General features: G+C 32.5%; 1 protein-coding gene across 1 annotated transcript in view; it reads left to right on the top strand.

Annotated features, from left to right (window-relative positions):
* Window positions 1-13,137, top strand: part of LOC128214360 (elongation of very long chain fatty acids protein 2-like) — a 33,392-nt gene extending 20,255 nt beyond the window's left edge. Inside the window, exons 6-7 of the mRNA XM_052920781.1 lie at window positions 5,755-5,879; window positions 8,813-13,137. Of these exons, the coding sequence (XP_052776741.1) occupies window positions 5,755-5,879; window positions 8,813-9,157 (470 nt within the window). The 3' untranslated portion in view covers window positions 9,158-13,137. The remainder of the gene's footprint in view (window positions 1-5,754; window positions 5,880-8,812) is intronic.
* The last annotated feature ends 6,266 nt before the right edge of the window (window positions 13,138-19,403 follow it).

Here is a 19,403-nt window from a genome sequence, read left to right as displayed (position 1 = left end):
AAGCAAGATGTACAAGTCAGAAAGCAAGATGTACAAGTCAGAACCAAAGATATAGTTTTTGCTTCACTGTTCTTCCATATATTTTTCACTTCCTTACCCTTTTTGGCTGTAAAAAGGAAAACCGAAAAACAAAGCATGACTACTGAATGGGTTTCAATAAACATGGGTATTTTTGTCAGTTGTTTGGGTAAAGCCAAACAAACAATTTATTAACAGTGGCCTCATAATGAAATTTCGCTGTTAATGTAAACCAGCATGAAGTAGGTTATTTTTGATAGGGAAGTTATCAGCTGATATTTATACAGGATGCAGTCATGTTAATGCATGAATACCTAGGTTGTTGACCAAGGTAAAAGGAATATAAATACACTCTGTTCATCCAACCATCACGATGACTAATTACATGTTGGTTTAGACAGGTCACTGTTCTGTATGAAAGACTGTCTCAAATATGGAGCACAATGCATTTTAAAATTCAAAATTGTATACAATAAAAATATATATTGCCCAGTGCTTATAAAGATAATATCTATAGTGTTCATAAACCTACTTCAGATGAGAATTTATTTAGTTGACATGGGCCTTTTGTAGCTGGATTGGTACAAAATGGCTGAACAAAATGTTCAATTCACAGAATGCCTTGGTTTTATTTAAACAAAATTACATTTTTTTTGTAATTGCATATTCATCTCATGCTCAGCATGGGACATGAATATGTAACATTTTTTGCAAGTTTAAGTCATTTAGACGTCATAGAAAAGCCAATTTAAATCCCATTTTAAATCCCTATTTTAGTGAAAAAGTATATGATCAAATCTAATATTGAGTTATTCTTATCTCTAACATGGCGTGATCTTTTATAAGGGTTCACAGATTTCTTTATTTTAACACGCAACACAATTGTGTTTATACATGAACGTTTAAGAATGAGGACACTGTTTCAGAAATATATCTTCATCGTAAACCTTACTCTGCTGTTGGAGACACTCAAAGAGTTACAACAGAATCTATATGATAATTGCTCTTACAGATATTCTATGTCATAAATCTTACGCTACTCAATGGAGGACTCAGAGGCACTCATAGAGTTACAGCAGAATCTTTATGATAAATGCTCTTACAGATATTCTTTGTCGATATTCTTTGTCGTAAATCTTACGCTGCTCATATCAGGACTCAGGGACGCACATAATAGTGTTACAGCAGAATCTATATGATGAAATCAATGCTCTAATACCAATATTTTTACTGAAATGTAGGTTCCACCAATGATGTGGTTACACCCGGGAATTTAAGGTCTGAACCCTTGCGACCATAATTGAAACGGGGCCCAGGACATTGTTTTATTTAAGGTCTATGTCGTACAGTTGCGTACCGTAGATAATATTAAAAAGAAATATTAAAATGAATTACATCATTAAAATTCCTTGTTAAAAGGGATTCCAATTCCATTTCAGTCTGATTTCAGAAACTCTTGAAATTCATATGTAAATAACATAATCAGAATTTCCTTACAACCTTAGCCTGGGTATAATCTTAAAAATCTTAAGAGACATTGCATGGCCTTATAATGATTATTGTTGATATCTCTCATATCAGAATTTAAAGGTACCAAAAAACAAAAGAGCTTAACAAGGGCAATTATGTCAGTCTATGATAAGTTTTCTTGTATTCAGGACAAGACTAGAGTACAGAAATCATTCAATTATCATGCGTTTGAAAATGTGCCTGATCTGACATGTCATGGTGCAGTTATTCTATATAAGATTCAATAATGGTTGAACTAATTTTTGAACCTGTTGAATGGGAGTAATTTTCAAGATATTTGATGTTTTTTTATCCTATTCAATAATGGTTGAACTCATTTTTGAACCTGTTGAATGGGAGTAATTTTCAAGATATTTGACCTTTTTTATCCCATACATAACATTTCTTATTGTTTGCAATGCCAAATATATTGGCCTTTCATAGTAATGTTGAAACAAAGATGTTAAGTGATAATCTTATGGCATAAGCATTGTTATCAGTGGTAGATCTAGAACGAGGGCGCGTGTCCCGCCCACTTGATCTGCTTCCCAAGCAGATGACAACGTCAACATCTATATGAGCCTGATTACTTGCCATTCAACAATAAAAATTGTATTGATAGTCTTCAGACTTGTATTCAATTATGGGAGTAATCTTTAAAGGGACTAGACACCAGATGATACAATTATTAGAAAAGAGAAATATGTTAAAATATTACATAAAATTTATGTAGTTGGGTACAATGCACTGAATCTTACTTACTGATTGATCACATCGCTTACAGCACATGTATCTTAAGAAGTTTTTGCGTATTTTTCCATTTCAAATTTTTCTGGGTTTGTCTATCAAGTAAATCCCAGTTAATTTAAAAATAGGGTTGGTATTATGTATCTGTACTAATCATGTGACTTTCACATGCTAAATATAGACTCTCTAAACTGGGAAAACATTATGTGCTATTTTGAAACGAATTAACTTGGCTGCGATAGCAACAAAATATTACTTTAAGCATGTAAAATTATGTTTTGTTGGCCTCATACTAGCCGTATTGACAATTCTAGGCTTGTTTTGTGGAAATGATGTATTTGCCAATTTTGGGACCATCTGATGTCTAGCCCCTATAACTGTTTTGAGCAATGGTCAACTATCAACATGATCCTATTTTCATAACATATCAGTGTGTTCAATGCATCCACTTCACCGAGGCTGTCATGCATAAAAGACATTTAGCCCATGGGAGGTTTTCTTTTGAAATAAGAAAGGCATACAAAAACTCAAGAACGATACAATCTTAAATGCAGTAAAGAAATCCAAACATGAACTAGCATGAAGAAGTGATAAAGGAAGTGGGGCTAACTCTTAAGTCGGTTCGAATTTATTAAGTAATTTCTTTGTAAATAAGAAACCAGGGTTGCTTATGCTACGTTTACACTATGTTCCCGGTGGCCACGGCAGCCCCGTTTGCCCGAAACGTATTGCACCGTGGGATTTTGGCCATTTTTGTCTCCATAAACAAGTTGTGTTAGGTTGTGCTAAGTTTCCTCACGTTTTATTAAGGTAACCGTGACAAGCCGTAGGGGGCGAAAAAGTGGTTCGTCCAAGGTGCACTAAGGTCCGGGTGCAGTCTACCAGGGATGCATGTACGTTGCGTCCCGGTCCGATACGTTCTGATAGGATCCCTCACATTGTTCACGTCTTCATCCAGGTCTGATGCATTTTCCACGTTTTGTCAAGGCCTCCTTTGCATTGAACGCGACACCGCAGAGCTTTGGATTACATTTGTGTCCACGGTATAAAGAAAATCCCCCAGGCAACAGCAATCACTGTATCAGAATACTTCGACAAGTAAACATGAATTCCCAAGATGAAGAAGATTTTGTGTTTTCACCACAAATGAAACGTAACGAAACGGCTATCGTCCACCCTAGCTTGCCGTGAACACCGTGACAAAACGAAGCACAACGTGACAAAACTAGAAAGGAACTTCAGATGCCGGGGATTACATATGATTCCCGCCCCCCTACCGACGATTTATAAGTTGTGTAATGGCCTATTACGTACTGTCACGTGTCATTGCGTTTACCCCGTTTTACTACGACCCACTACGTTTCTCATCCACACCGTGGCTGCAGTGGCTGCCGTGGCAAATTTTTTGACAGTTTAAAATTCTGGCCCGGCATGCACGGCAATAACGGTCTGTCACATTTGCAAATCCCGTTACCCCGCACTGTCTCACGTTTATCCCGTTTTCTCCATGGTTGTCTGAAACGGGGCTGCCGTGGCCACCGGGAACATAGTGTAAACGTAGCATTAGCTGCACTCCGCTTCTTTAGGTTACTTATTCATGAAGAAATTACTTTATAAACTCTAACCTATACTAAACATTTGCAAGGCTGCACCTAGGACTGATTGTTTAATTTCCATAAAACTTCCCACGTAAACAATAACTAATATCTGAATAGAAGCAGTGAAAAAAAGAGTAAATTATTGATCATTTAATGTCTCTGTGGGAAGAAAGTCTTATTTGAGAATGGCTGCGATTCCCTGAAACAATTAGTGATAATTTACAGGTACTACAAAGTTATCTCTTTAAATAAGAAATAGTCCATATAAGATTGTAGGAAGTACTAGATGAGTTTAAGTGTCAAATCTGAAGCCACTCTTACAAATATATATGTAATAAAGAACTATTTTCATTAACATTTCCAAGGATCGAACAAACCTGTTGCCTTGACAAAAAGCTATATATACATTTAAAAATTACCTCAATAAATGAAAACAAATAAAAAATAATATATAAGAAGCTTCTGGTTTCAGTGTCTTCATTTGATCATAATTATAAGTGGCTGCAAAAAAAACTTTCTAATTGTCATGTTGTGCTGTTAAAATTGATAATATAATTTCTAGATATTTTAGGGACGCACTCACAAATTTTATGTTTGCATCATTTTTTTTTTTTAAACTTTGTAGATATTGATTAACATGACTCACTTTTATACAGCAAATGGCAGATACTCATTTGAACAGAATTGTATAAATCTAAGCCTTAAAAAATCCATTTTTATTAGTGCAGTGGTTTAAAGTAGTAAAATGTTTACTGGGCTAATGTTCAAAGTCTGAACTTCTGTTTCAATTCAGGGCTTATTATTTTCTTTTTTATGCAAAATACCCTGTAGTAATGTTAGAAAACTGGCCTGTTCATCGAAAAGTAAAATTTCAATGACAGTGTATACGTGATACTGTAACTTATGCTTTTTGGTAAAATAAAGCATTTTTCTAAAACAGTTTTAATGACCTTTAATTACTGATGATTGGGGATATCTTCTTTACTTAAGGTAAAGTAAGCCATCCATCTTAAGTAAGCCATCCATCTTTACAAAGCAAAGAAGTGTTAATGCATTTTAAAGGAACTAGACACTAGATGGTCCCAAAAATGGCAAATCACCACAAGCAGTCTCAGCACAGTTTCCTTGTTATATGTGTTGAATGGTTTCCCTGTTTAAAAACAGCACAGAATGTTTTTTCCGAACACCTTGCAAGTGAAGCGCAATCTCGTTGTCTATAATTGGCAAAGTGGTGAAAGAAACATACATAAATATGAATGAGATGAGGTATTTTGTCAGATTGTATTCCTAAGAATCCATAGAATCCATAGAGCCATAGACATGATAAAAGCATTAATTGAATGCCTTCAAATGTATGAACTGAGATCCTAAAAAGAAGAAGAAAATAAGAAGCCTTAATAAGACATGCTGCCGGTATATTTAAAAACTTATCACAGGTCCGATTTTTCTCAATGTTGAAAGACATCCAGCTTTATATCAAACTGATCTAAAAATAAACTTGACAATCAATTGTGATTTAACTTAGTCAATCATCATGTCATTAACATTAAAATGCATTCACTGCTTAATTATTTAGTTCACTGTAACCGCTTTCATTCTTATGCAGCAAATTGCGATAGAAGTTTCACCGAGAACTTGAATGTACTGGTCTGTCTGGGCCATTTATGTACATGGTAGCACAGTCAACCCTTGCTGTGTCCACATTTAATATGTTCTCTTTTCGTTTGAACTATTTCAGGATGGTTTGTGGTTTCCTGAGTGCAGATCCTCATATATTTCATACTTATAATGCCTGTTTGAACTGCCTTAGTACAAGTCTCATGAATTTGTACTACAGTTTCGCTGTAATTCTTCACTCAATTTTTCTCTTCTTCTATTGCAGCATGGTTTGGTTCTTGGCTAAACTGCCTGGTACATGTCGTCATGTACTCCTACTACGGTCTCGCTGTAATTCCGTCCCTTAGAGATAAACTCTGGTGGAAAAAGTATATCACCACATTTCAACTGGTAAATATGATTTTATTATCTTACGCTTGTCTGGTTTTTGAAGAAAAACAGTTGAGGCTAGGTAGCTTTTAAGCAATATTTTTATGTATGATTAACTGCCAAACCGAAAAATAATTTTCAAATTTTTTCGGGAAAGTGTTTTATTGTTTAATTGCATATCAGCTCTTCCATGCAAGGTATTTGTATATTGGTTTGGTTTATTGAGCAAGGGGAGAAAACTCCTAGATAACTTCTTATCAAATATATATATATATAAATATAGCTAAAAATAATAAAATCACCACTTATTTTTAAAACGACCACCTATTGGAATAGCCTTGGTGTCTTCTAAGGGATATGGTGCAAAATCTTAACAAGAAACGCTCTCTGTTGCCGTTTGAATGGAAGTAAACACAATGTATACAAAAAGTAGTATGCACTGAGTTCATTGATGTGTGACAGCGAACCACTCTAATTAAAAATAATCATAATTGTTAAACCAATGGAGATATATTTAAAAGTCACATGATAACACTTGAAATCACATTGACCCCGATTCAATATATTATTTTGTTTGAAAAAACAGATTAGGTGATTATTGATTTTGGTTGTAAAATGATTTAGTGTTATATTATTTGCTATCTTTCACATAAACAATAGTTCCATCAGGACAAGAGCATAAACTTTAGTTGACTTAGAAATGCTGTAAATACTTCAGGGCACCTTTTATGGCTTCATCAATGAGCCCGGTTGTTGCTAAATAAGTCTGCTTTGCTTAATAAGTCTTAACATTCTAAAAGAAAATGTCGTAAATCAGTCTAATAACAGTACAATATTAGTGCTAAACATGCTATTTAAATCTTTTTCTAGAAATAACATCTACCAAAATGGCATAAAATATTAATAAGTTGATATTTTTCACTTCCTATTCTGGTTTGTCAATTACTTGAAACAAATGAACTCAACTCGTACTTTTAAGAGAAGACTTATAAAAGCCTTATAGTTAAAATGAGAAACATATCTTGGGGTAAAAAATCTAATATGAAAGAAACCATTTTTATAAAAAAAAAAATGGTAAAAAATAGATCATTTGCTATAATGCGACTTGGAGTGCATTTAGTACTCATTATTATGATGATTAAAAGTGATAATTTACAATAGTTTTTGTAAGATCAGTCCCCCAATGGAACTGGCCAATGGAATGAAAGAAATCATTGAGGTGTGTCTAAGGGCTAGAATAAGATTTCAATTTCTCCCACCTCAGATAAATAGATCCGAAAATTTGGCCATGCTGGAAATTCTTATCTTGCCCATGGGCAAAAATAAAACCAGTGCCTCATCACTCAATTACCTCCCTTGTTGAAGACGGTCGTCTGTAGCCTCATGGAAATCTTGTCTTGGGAATATTTAAAATCCAAATTAATTATTTCTCACTTCAACTGGTACCATAAAAAAGTTTTCACGCTCCATTCAAGAAATAATGCTGCACTCTACTCAGAACTACTTAAAGAAAGATTTGACCATTTACATAATCTGAATCACTGCGCGCATATCCATGACAACCACGAATTATCATGTATCTATACACACATTATTTTTACTATGCACAAAAGAGTTCCAGGGAAACAAAATACATTTTTACTTTTTTTTTGTTTAACTGAGGTTGAAGATACTTATAATCATTCTTATCCTTGTCCTTATACAATTGCCTCAGTGGTTCCGTTCAGTCCATATTGGTCAGTTATTTTAACAGCCCAATCAATACACTTGGATTCTTATCTTAAAATTAAGTGAAATCTTAGGTGGTTATTGAAGTAAGCTGCAGGTGCTGATGTTGTTTAAGTGATGCTTAATTAACAATTAAAACTCTGGCAGTATGGAACTGTATTAAGCATTCTCTAAGGAATCATAAATATCTTATAAAGCTGCTGAGACATAAGGTACAATCGATGTCTGGTTAGTTTATGTACCAGTCTCAAGTATTCGCTTATGGCCTTACAAGATAAGGTATTTTGTAGAAAAACGCATTAATTGACTAAACTGTAAAAGGAATACCACTGGAGAGTTGAACTTCATTTACCAGTATTATATCCCTTGAAATGTCAAAATTTGACCAGCTTCCATATTTTTTAAGATTATCAAGACCTAAAAAAAAATGTTTGGTTAGTGTTATATCCTCTTCAAAAATAGGTATGGTAGGTAGGCATTTTATTATTTTTTATTTTTTTTTATTAGGCTTTATATAAGAATGTTATTTTCATCATTGGAGAATGGTGTTAAAGTAATCTTCTGTATAAAGCATTTAAGGTTTTAAATTACATATTGAAAAGCAATAAAAAAAAAATAAAAAAATGTAGTCTCATTTTAAAATTACAAAATGTTAAGTTTGAATATTTTTTATGTCTTCAGCTAAAACTTTTTTTTATATAAGCATTATGTTATTTAAGAAACAAATTGATAAAATTGCTATATAATCATATAAAGTTTTGTTTAATTACCTCCCTTTAATATATCATACGACAATAGAAGCATCATTATGGTGTAATTTGAAAATGCAAACCATGCAAAATTAACATAGTGGTTTATCAATATAAATTAAATAGAAATAATCTTAATGTTAATATCTAACACATGTGTTATTTGTAAACTTTCATATTGGAACCTTAAAAGTTATACGGTGCTCAAACCTTCAATAACTTAACAAACTCTTTCACTTATATTGCATGCTAGTTATTGAATGCGTCCTTAACAACATGGTACAAAACAATGAGGTCACCCCCTCCCCGCATGATTAAAATGATACACTCCTGCCAAATGCTTGTCTATAATTTCAAAAACTTGGAATGGAGTTGAAGTAGTTATTACTTGCCCAAATGGAACAAAAAAGGAAATGTGAAGGAACTCACACACTATAAGTAATCTTTAGTAACTTACCTTGTTTTCCTGCTTTTCAGGTTCAGTTTGTCATCACATTTTCCCATGTGATTAACACCTATATTTCCGGATGCGATTTCCCGATGTGGGGCCAGTATCTTCTTGGGGGATTCATGGTCAGCATGCTGATCTTGTTTGGCAACTTCTACTTCCAACAGTACCTGAAGAAATCCCACGCCAAACACCATGCAAAGAAAACAGACTCGGCAAATGGTGTCAGCCACACCCAGCATCAAACTGGGTCTTCCCATGAACAAAATGGGAATTCCCATGAGCAGAATGGGAAATCCCATATTCATAACGGGAACCACAAAAATTATTACGTTCCCAATGGTACAACAAATGGGTCTCATAAATGGAAATGATGTGACAATAGGCTTAGTTCTATCTAATAATTCTTAGATCATCTTTGAAAAATGTTTGTTAGCTGTGGCCCAACCAATTGACCAAAAATGCCCCATTTGAGAAATATTTGTCCTCTGGGACAGGCAAAACATTTATTTAGCATGTTGTTAATAACTCTTGTGGAACTGTTTCATAAAAGAATCTTTATCATAGAACATCAACAAGTAAAAATGTAGGAACGGAAACAAGTTAATTTCTTGATTTCAAGTCCAGTTCTTACAAATATATAGCGAAATAATGGAAATATGAAACTTATATGAGATATTTTCACTTAATGACAGAGACCTTTAATGAAACAGGCCTGTGCGTAAAGCATTCAGGGATAAAGACAAATATTTCCACATCGACCCAACTGACTAAAGTCTGGGCCAGGGCACTGCAAATGAACAAATATTTAAGGATGGCCTTATGTTGCATACACATCTATCATACTCACCTAGATATCTGTAACTTTATCGAATGCCTGAGTCAAAACGTGTTATACTTAGAGTCAAATTGGCTACCGTATATTTTGATTGTGTGAATGATAATGTTTGGATTTGTATGATGTAATTGTACGGATCTTTTATAAATGCGGAATGCATGTTTTCAGAAAAAAGCTTTCACACTGTAAATGAAAGTATGAATGTTAGCAATATTTGAATAAACGTCAGGATATTAGTTATATTGGAACAATGCATATCAAATTCATGAATGGTTATTGCAAACATGGCTTTGTTTGATTTTTATAATTGCTAGCTTGTTGCTTTTTTCTCAAAGTATTTGTGTCGTTGTCAGCATTAACATGCAAAAGCATAACCTTGGCCATAACTCAAAACCCATTGAAGATGTTCAAATGAAACTTGGTACACATGTTCCCAGAGACAATACACACAGGTATAGCAAGTCCAATAACTCATTCTTAATAATAGTTGAGTTATGCCCCTTTTTCAACTTAAAGAACAACAACAGATTTTTACGATCGCTTTGCAGCGATCTGATTTTGTCTTACATACAGTGTACATGAAAATTGTGTATGTTTTTGTTTTGTTATCATTATACGAACAATTAAATATTCATAAAGATTTGATGAAAGTAAGCGGAAAAATCAACCATGTCTAAATTCAGCCACTTCCATTTTGTTTTCAAAAAGTGTAATATATTATCACCCATCACTTCTGTTATTTAATTTGCCATTGTATGGATCATAGTGATTTCACAAAAACTTAAAATTTGTTGATCTGTAATTATATGATGCTTGAACATGTATCATTATCATTTAGCGAATTATTAGAGTTCTTGCTATTTTTATTGTAATTTTATGATACCAAAACCATTGTATAATATACCTTTAAAATCATGTAAGCTGTCGGAGACAATTTGGTGCCATTTTTTATTAAAGAAAGAGAGAGAGAAAAAAAAATTCAAGCTGTTATCATTTTCTTTAAGAACATTTTATGGATTATTATAAGGTATTCTGTTGAAAATTGTCAAATCAATCTATTTTAGATTACTTTATTTCGCGATTATAACATATAATGTGTTACAATGTCTCTCATTTTATTTGAAAATATTTACAATTATACAAATATGATTTACTGATTATTATTGAATCTTCAAGAATGGCCCAAATTATATTTGCTCACAGCTAGGTTGTTGAGGGAGGAGGTTGTCCTATATACAATCATGTAAATCAATGGAAATAAAATTCATTCTTTGTCCAAAAGTTTAAAAATTAATCAATGTGGCATTTCTTAATTGTGTTAATGGTCATTAATCAAGTAAATAAATTGTGGGACTTTTCAAGTACTTGTCATGGGTTTAGTTGAACAAAAATGCAGTCAAATTTTTCAACAATTTAAGTCACAGAAATCTGATTTTTGTTTGTGTTTGTTTACAAAGCAAATATGTAGTTGTTTATATAATGGCATTACAAGAAAAATTCTTCCAGATGAATATGTGTAGTTCTTAAAGCATACCATATTTTGCATTGAACAGTTCCATAGAAGGATATTGACAATGGGCCGATTGTTCAGAACTTTCTTAAAGATAATAGTGTTGTTAACATCATCATTGTTAACTTTCAAAATTTTACTGGTTTGGAAGTTTAATGGATACACTTGTGATCTGCAGTGTTTCTATCAAGATTTGAGACCGTTTTAGCACATCATCAAAGATTTCACATTTAAAACTTTACAGTAATGATGTTTTTCATGTCGTTAACATTAACAAAGTTTTGAACAATCTGCCCATTGTGTTAGATATTGTTAACAGAATGAAATAGAGAGGTTACAAAAAACGAAGAGTACTTGAACTTGAACAAGACTAAACTAAACTAAAATATCTTATTAAAACGTGACCCTGAACTTGTACAATGTACACATACCAGGAAGACATGGTGAAAAAACACACCTGGAGGACATACCTGCAGAAAAAGTAGCTTACATATACACATACAAGTAGAGAATTGTGACATCTCTTAGATCTAAAACTATTGCGTAGCTAATGTTTTTTATGTATACATGTATTTTTGATAACATGTTATTTTGACACATATTAGGTTATCTAACATTTCCATGTATTTCTTATCTTATGCTGCATATCAGCTGTCTGAATAACTATAATAGTTAAATTTTATACAACTACTTGAAAAATATAATATTTCAAGATACGTTTGTATGTTACAACTAATACATGTATTATATGATATCCATTGTAGCCAATAATCAGCCATAATATAATCTTTCCAATTTTGACATAGTTTTGTCAATTGACTGTTACTATAACCATTATGCCATTATCCTAATGAAGAAAAACTGTTAAATAATACTTGTACATTTATAATTCATGTTCAAATGTTGTCTGCTACAATTAAGATTAGTTTATAACAAAAATCTCCGGTATATTTTGTTTGTTAAACAGGGGTGATCACTTGTATATTTCGATGGTAGTTAGGAATTCTCTGACATAATACTGCTTGACTTTCTCACACTGCCTGATACATGTGCATGGCTAGGTCTTCAACATTTCTTTGGTTGTTATCAATTTGATATTTTTCACTGTTACAGAATTTCAACTTGCTCTTGTCCTATATCAAACACCAGGTCGCACAGAGCTGGGACACAATTTCAATATTTCTCTCGCAAACAAATTGGCATGCTGTTTTGAAACTGTCGTTTCATATCCTATTAAGGCATAAAATAAAAAGAAGAAATAATGTTTGTTTCAATGTTAGATGGCAATAAATTTCACCTTGTTCACATCAAGCCTCAATGTTTGACATGGAATACTAATGTAGCTTCTAAGGTTAAACGTCAAGGTCACCGTCTGATAAACAATGCTATGTTGTTTCTAAGGTTAAATGTCAATGTCAATGTTTGGTATACAATGCTATGTTGTTTCTTAGGTTAAGTGTAAAGGTCACTGTTTGATATAAAATGCTATATTGTCTTTAAAGGTTAAATGTCAAGGTCACTGTTTGATATGAAATACTACATTGCTTCTACAGTTTCTTTAGATCACTGTTTGATGTAAAATGCATTTTTGTTTCAAAGGTAAAAGGTCAAGGTTATTGTTTGACATCAACCTTGTTTTGTTTAAAGTTCTAAAAATTCTGTTTTAAATATGAATTTTAAAGCATATGAAGTCTGTTCTTTTATTTTTATCTGTAAATGCAATTACATTCCATTCCATTTTCTTATTGAATTTGAATGTGTTTGTGACAATCTTTGATTACTATGTTCTTAATCCGGCACTAGGCTGATTTAACTAAGCATGTTCTATGAATGTTTTCATAGTTGTTCTGTTATGCATTTTGCTCTTGCATTTTCTAATTTTCATCATTTTATTTATAAACATTCTTTTTGTAAAACCATTTTATATTGTCATACATCAAAATGAATAAAACTGTATTGCTTTTGTGCCTTTTACATTTGTTTATGAAATAAAATTAGTGATTCCAGACTGGTTTCTTTTACTTTATATAATTGAACCCAACACGAAATGTTGAGTGAGTTACTTCTCTGTATTAGAGAATTTTTCTAAAACTTGGTAAGTAATGGACAATCATATTTTATGAAAGTCTCGGTCTTTTCATAGAAGGCCATACCAAATCGTTTCTACGTTAAGTGTCCGCGGACGGATAGGTTTTGGACTTCTTGATAGAAAAGAAAACATATCTAATTTGTTTTTATATGATCAGCAATCTTGCCAAATATTTTTATTTTACTATAATTCCGACTGTAATACCAAAGTGAAAACAATGTACTTCATTCTTTGTACTAGTATTCTTGGCATGAGATATTGAAAATTGATGCATTCTGGGTTTCCTTTGATCAACACACTTAAATAAAGTTTTATTTGAACTTATTTTTGCAGTGGAAATCTATTAAACAATTGAGAATGGACCAGAATGGACTAAGGAGGCTCTGGTATTGACATCCTATCACTCATTTAAATTTCTTTTTTAGGGGTGTTCATGTGTTACTTCAGACTAGCAAGATAGTTTTTTGTACTTAGGGTTGATGCTTACAAAAAAAAACAATTTGGTATGGCATAAGAGTTATGTGGCCTTACATATTTATTTTTAATATTGATATTCTTGAATAAACCTTCAAGGTTAAGTCCATTTATTTGAGTCAAAGGTCAGTCACATTTCTGTCGCCATTGAATGAAATGTACGATGAAGCTAAATGCATTTATACCTTAACTGACATTTAATCATATCACAAAAAAAATATTCATCTTTCCAAATTCTTCTTTCCTTTTTAGCTCGACTATTCGAAGAATAGGTGGGCTATACTACTCACCCCAGCGTCGGCGTCGGCGTCTGGTTTAAGTTTTAGAGCAAGTTGGGATTTTCACTTATAAATCCAATACCTTTCATTCAATTGAGTTATTACTTCACACACTTGTTCAGGGCCATCACATGATGAGGTTAGATAACTCCATATTATTCTTTACACAGATTATGGCCCCTGATTGAATATGAATCTTAGGTTAAAGTTTTAGGGCAGGTTGGAATATTTATGAATAACTTATATACCCTTTGTTCAATTGACTTAATACTTTACACAGTTGTTCAGGACCATCACACAATGAGGTTACATAACTCCATATTATCCTTAATACAAGTTATGGCCCCTGATTGACTTAGGTTAATGTTTTAGGGCAGGTTAAAGTTTTAGGGCAAGTTGGGATTTTCACTTAAAACTCCAATACCATTCATTCAATTGACTTAATACTTCACACAGTTGTTCAGAGCCATCACATAATGAGGTTAGATAACTGCATATTATCTTTTATACAAATTATGGCCCCTGATTGACTATGGAACTTAGGTTAAAGTTTTAGGGCAGGTTGGGATATTTATGAGTAACTTCTATACCCTTCATTCAATTGACTTAATACTTCACACAATTGTTCAGGACCATCACCCACTGAGGTTACATAACTCCATATCCTAAATACAAGTTATGGCCCTTGATTGACTTAGGCTAAAGTTTTAGGCAAGTAAAATTAAGTTAAGGGCAAGTTCGGATTTTAATAAAAAAACTATACCTTTCATTCAATGCACTTAATAAAATTCAATATTATTTACGACCATGTTACAACAAGAAACATAACTCCATTTTAACCTAAATACAAATTATGTCCCTTGAATATTTTTTTCTTTTTTTTTTTACTTTTTTAATTTCTTTTGACATGCACATTTTTACATTCTTAACCAGTTTTTTACAAAGGGAAAACAAGGAGGGCTATTCTACATATATGGCCCTTGATTTTATTTTTTATTTTTTTGTTTTAAATTTTATTTTAATTTCTTTTGAAAGGCATACTTGTATATTCTTTACCACTTTTTCGTAATGGGAAATCAAGTTATTTGAATGACTTGCGTCATTTTTCGGGAGGTGTGAGGGCAGCATCAAAGTCACCTTATGTATTGAATAATTTTAGTTAGGTTTGACATAAATAGAACAAACTTGGTAATATTACATTGTTATTGTATTCACTTCTAAGTCAAAGCGGCGAAGTCGAGCGCGCTGTTTTACGACAGCTGTTGTTATCAAGCCTTTCAAAATACAGTTTCCAATTATTTAGAAGCTATAGGCATAATTGCCTCGATGCCTTGAAAGTTGTTGTTATTGTTGTTGTTGCATACAGATGCTTGAAACAAATGAGCAATTCGTTATATTTTTCACATAGTTATTTTTACAAACTTTACATTTTTTTCTAGGCAACAACATTGTACACTTAAAATTTGATGAGGTAAGAGAGAATACCATCTGAACGTATTGTGAGTACTAACTTGTATGGTAACTAGATACCGTGTACTAGTAGTTTGTATACTGCATTTGGAAGAAAGCAGCGATCGATGTGCATACAGTAGTGTTTGAAAATCGGACTCCATTTGCTATCGATAATCGAATCGAATCGGACCAAGTATTTCGATTTACTATCGGACAATAATCGAAAGATCATAATGTTATTTAGGAATACATTCTTTATTCATGTACATAGTATAATTATGATCATGAATCAGTTCGTGTGATGCTATAGTCATGTTTTTAGCAACAGTTCAAATATCCATAACCTTTTTCTGTCTTTAATAACTTAACGTAAAAACATAACAACAAATCACACACTTAATAATTGCTCACCAATTGCAAAATGGTGCACACCACAAGTAGGTTATTTTAGCATTTAATTCATGTAAAAGCAAATTAAATATTTGTTAACCAGCTTAACATTCAATAACCTGTTATATTAAAGGTTTCATTAGAATATCTTAATTTCATAAAACCTTCATCAAAAAGTAAATTTGTTAATAATAATTGATACCAAAATTGGTTTTAAAAACAAAACGCATCGAGCCAGGATCACCGGTATTTGCAGGTAAGTCCGGACCTACTACACCATAGAGACAGATTATTGAGGTTTTAAATAAAATATATAAACAATTAAAAACTATTTAAAATTCTTGGAGAGTTTGTAAGTTTTAAAGCAAAAGTGTTGACATTCACCGCATTTGTGTTAGAGTTTCAAGTTTCAAGTTTATTCAGTAAACTCCTGTCATACATGCATGACAAAATGAGAATTGCAATGAACATATTATACAGTTACACATAGAGAGGCTTTGAAAAATGAACTTCAGTCATAATAATAATTAACATCATGGTATAAAGAGGAGTACATTATATTATATAATTGACTTTTTTAATGATACATTTCATAAATTTACACAACTTTGAAAACATAATACATTCTGGGTTTAATTTCATAACACGTTTAAATGAAAATATATTCGGAGTTCTAAAATTACAGTTTTCAATGAAACGTCGCCTTTCGTTAGTGAAATAACTACACTCTAACAAATAATGAAATTCATCACCAATACGATTTGAATCACAAAGGTGGCAATTTCTGTCATTTATATTTATATTCCTCCAACTACCTACTCCAATAGGAAAATGATTGTTTCTTGTTCTAAATTGTATAACATAGTTCAATAATTTTGGCGGTGTTTTAACAAGATAGTTTTCAAATTCAAAACGTTCTTTAAACAATCTATAATTTACACATTTACTTGAAGAGTTCACAGTAGTGTACCATTCGTTTAAAAACAAATCAGACAATTTCTGCTTAACACTCTTTTGTAACCATTTTTTATTTGGAAATTCGTGGCTTTGCCAAACATTAATTACATGAATTTACTCAATGTGACGTTGTATACTGAGATTGAGAGTTTATGACATGATGAAACGATCAAGTTGGACCAGTAATTGACCATACGTGAATCTATATCTATTTTTTTTTTAAAGCTTAACACCCGTTTCACCATATATCATACATGTTGGCGTACTACTTTTAACATTTAATATATATTTTAGAAATTTCAATTGGACCTTTTCGAGTATGTAATTGTTGCCAAAACCCCCAACATTCACAACCGTATAGTAATATAGGTTTGATAATTTTGTTGTACAAATCTATTTGTAAATCAATAGATAAACATAAATATTTTGACTTTTTAAGCAAACAGAACATTGCCTTTGTTGCCTGTTTTGAAATATAGTCCTTTGTTTTACAAAACGAGCCACTTTTAGTAAAAATAACTCCTAAATATTTATATTCCTTTCTATTGTATCATTAGATAAAGAAAACGTATGGTGGTTTAGCCTACCTCTAGAGAAAATGACAACCTTAGTTTTTGAGGTATTAACAGTTAAATTCCACTGTAAACAATAGTTCTCATACAGGTATAGTGCATTCTGTAAATCTGTAGCAGATTCAGACAATATAACAGTATCGTCCGCATAAAGGAGTACAAATAACTTTAAAAAATCAATTAACCTGTAATCATGTTCATGTTTGAATTAAACAAGAATTTACCGAAAATAAATATTGATATTTACCGCACAACAAAAAATACTTAGTTACCGGAAGTAACATTAGCGACATCGATTTTGTACAACCACTATCGATTGTCGCCGACACTGCATTGTCAGCGACGATTTATCGATTGTACTCGATTATCGTTTCATCACTAGCATACAGCCATACTTCAAATTTAGTAATGACTCTAGATATTTCTACATGAGAACAACTTCCGTATTTTAATTATTTTTAAGCATGTGCATATGCGCCTATTGAGGCACTGTATGATTCTGGCAAGTGTTATAACATTGAGCCGATTGTTTAGAACGTTGTTAAAGTTATTAACAGGATAAACGACACTGTAGGTAACTTTTAAAGGTGATTTTTTTAATGACGTGCTCATATCATTGAATATGAAAAACTACAGCTGAAAAATGTGTCACAAATATTGTTTACAAATACAGCAGATCATAAGTGTATCCATTAAACCTGAAGAGCAGTATAGATTTGGAAGTTAACAACAATGACGTTAACAATGTTGTTAACTTTAACATAGTTTATAACAATTGGCTCTATGTTAGTATAATCTGTCTTCGTTTGAACAAAAGTTAATGAATAAATTGTATGTTTCTTTTTCTTATTATTTTTATATGTCAGATCCTTTTCTCCCTGATGGGTCAGAAAACCGACTAAGGATGGTTATAGGAGAAGAGATATTGGTAAGACACACATGATTGCAGTGTTCCGAAAACTTGTTTTGAGCTGTTTGGATTAAGGTTGGCTGATCATCCTCTAGTTAAGTAACAAAACATAAAAAACTTTCCCTTACTTGATGTTCATGTGATTATATTTTTCTTCTTTTCTCTAAAAAAGGAGATAATCCTTGAACACCTGACCTACCCGGCGGCCCTAGGGTGAGGGACCGCTTGAGTCACGGTGAGGCATGCTGGGAAAGGTTTCCATGGCAACTCACACCCAACTGGCAACTATCTGTGTAGAACTCTCAGCCATGTTTGTAATGGATGGGAAACATATTCATGTGAGTTACAATCCGTTTTTTGTTGTTTTTCCTTTATTGTCTTAATGTGCATAGCAGGCATACTCAGAGCGTCAATGTTGTATATTGTCATTGTTATCTGCAGCATCATTCGCAGAGTCAAACATTTATTAACGGTCCTAGAACATGAAACTCAGTTGAAATTTTTTAATGTTTTACTTAACTCATTGAAGGTAGCTGGCTGGTCATTAAACATGCTGAGGTCTTGTAGCTTACTAGTTACTTAATTCTGATAAGGTTTTGTTTCTGACTGATTACTTAAATATGCTAAGGTGAAGCAGCTGACTGTAGCTGACTGATAACTGAATTATGCTGAGGTCTTGTAGCTGACTGGTTACTTAATGCAGCCGAGATATTGTACCTGACTGGTTTCCTTATTATGGTAAGGTCTAGCTGACTGGTTACGATTTGCAGCCGAGTTGTTGTAGCTGACTGAAAACGTAATTATGCTGAGGTATATATATAGTAGCTGACTGGTTCCTTATTTATGCTAAAGTTTAGTAGCTGACAGGTTAATCATGCGCTGAGGTCTTGTTGTTGACTTGTAACTTAAATATGCTGAGGTCTTGTTGCTGATTTGTTACTTAATTATGATTATATCTTGTCTTTGATTCATCACAGTCTGGTATAAAATCTACAAAGAAATTATTCAATGTTATTTTGACTGCAACTGAAATGTTGTCCAGGTATGTGCATTTAGCATTTACAGACAGACGTATTTTACACAAAGAAAACAATAAATAATTCAAAATAAACATATGCTTGTATGCCCCTGACGGAGTGAATATTAAATT

Source organism: Mya arenaria, chromosome 13, assembly GCF_026914265.1.
Source record: "Mya arenaria isolate MELC-2E11 chromosome 13, ASM2691426v1".
Lineage (NCBI taxonomy): Eukaryota > Metazoa > Mollusca > Bivalvia > Myida > Myidae > Mya > Mya arenaria.
The sequence above is the reverse complement of the archived record's forward strand: the minus strand, read 5'-3'. Positions and strand labels throughout refer to the sequence as shown.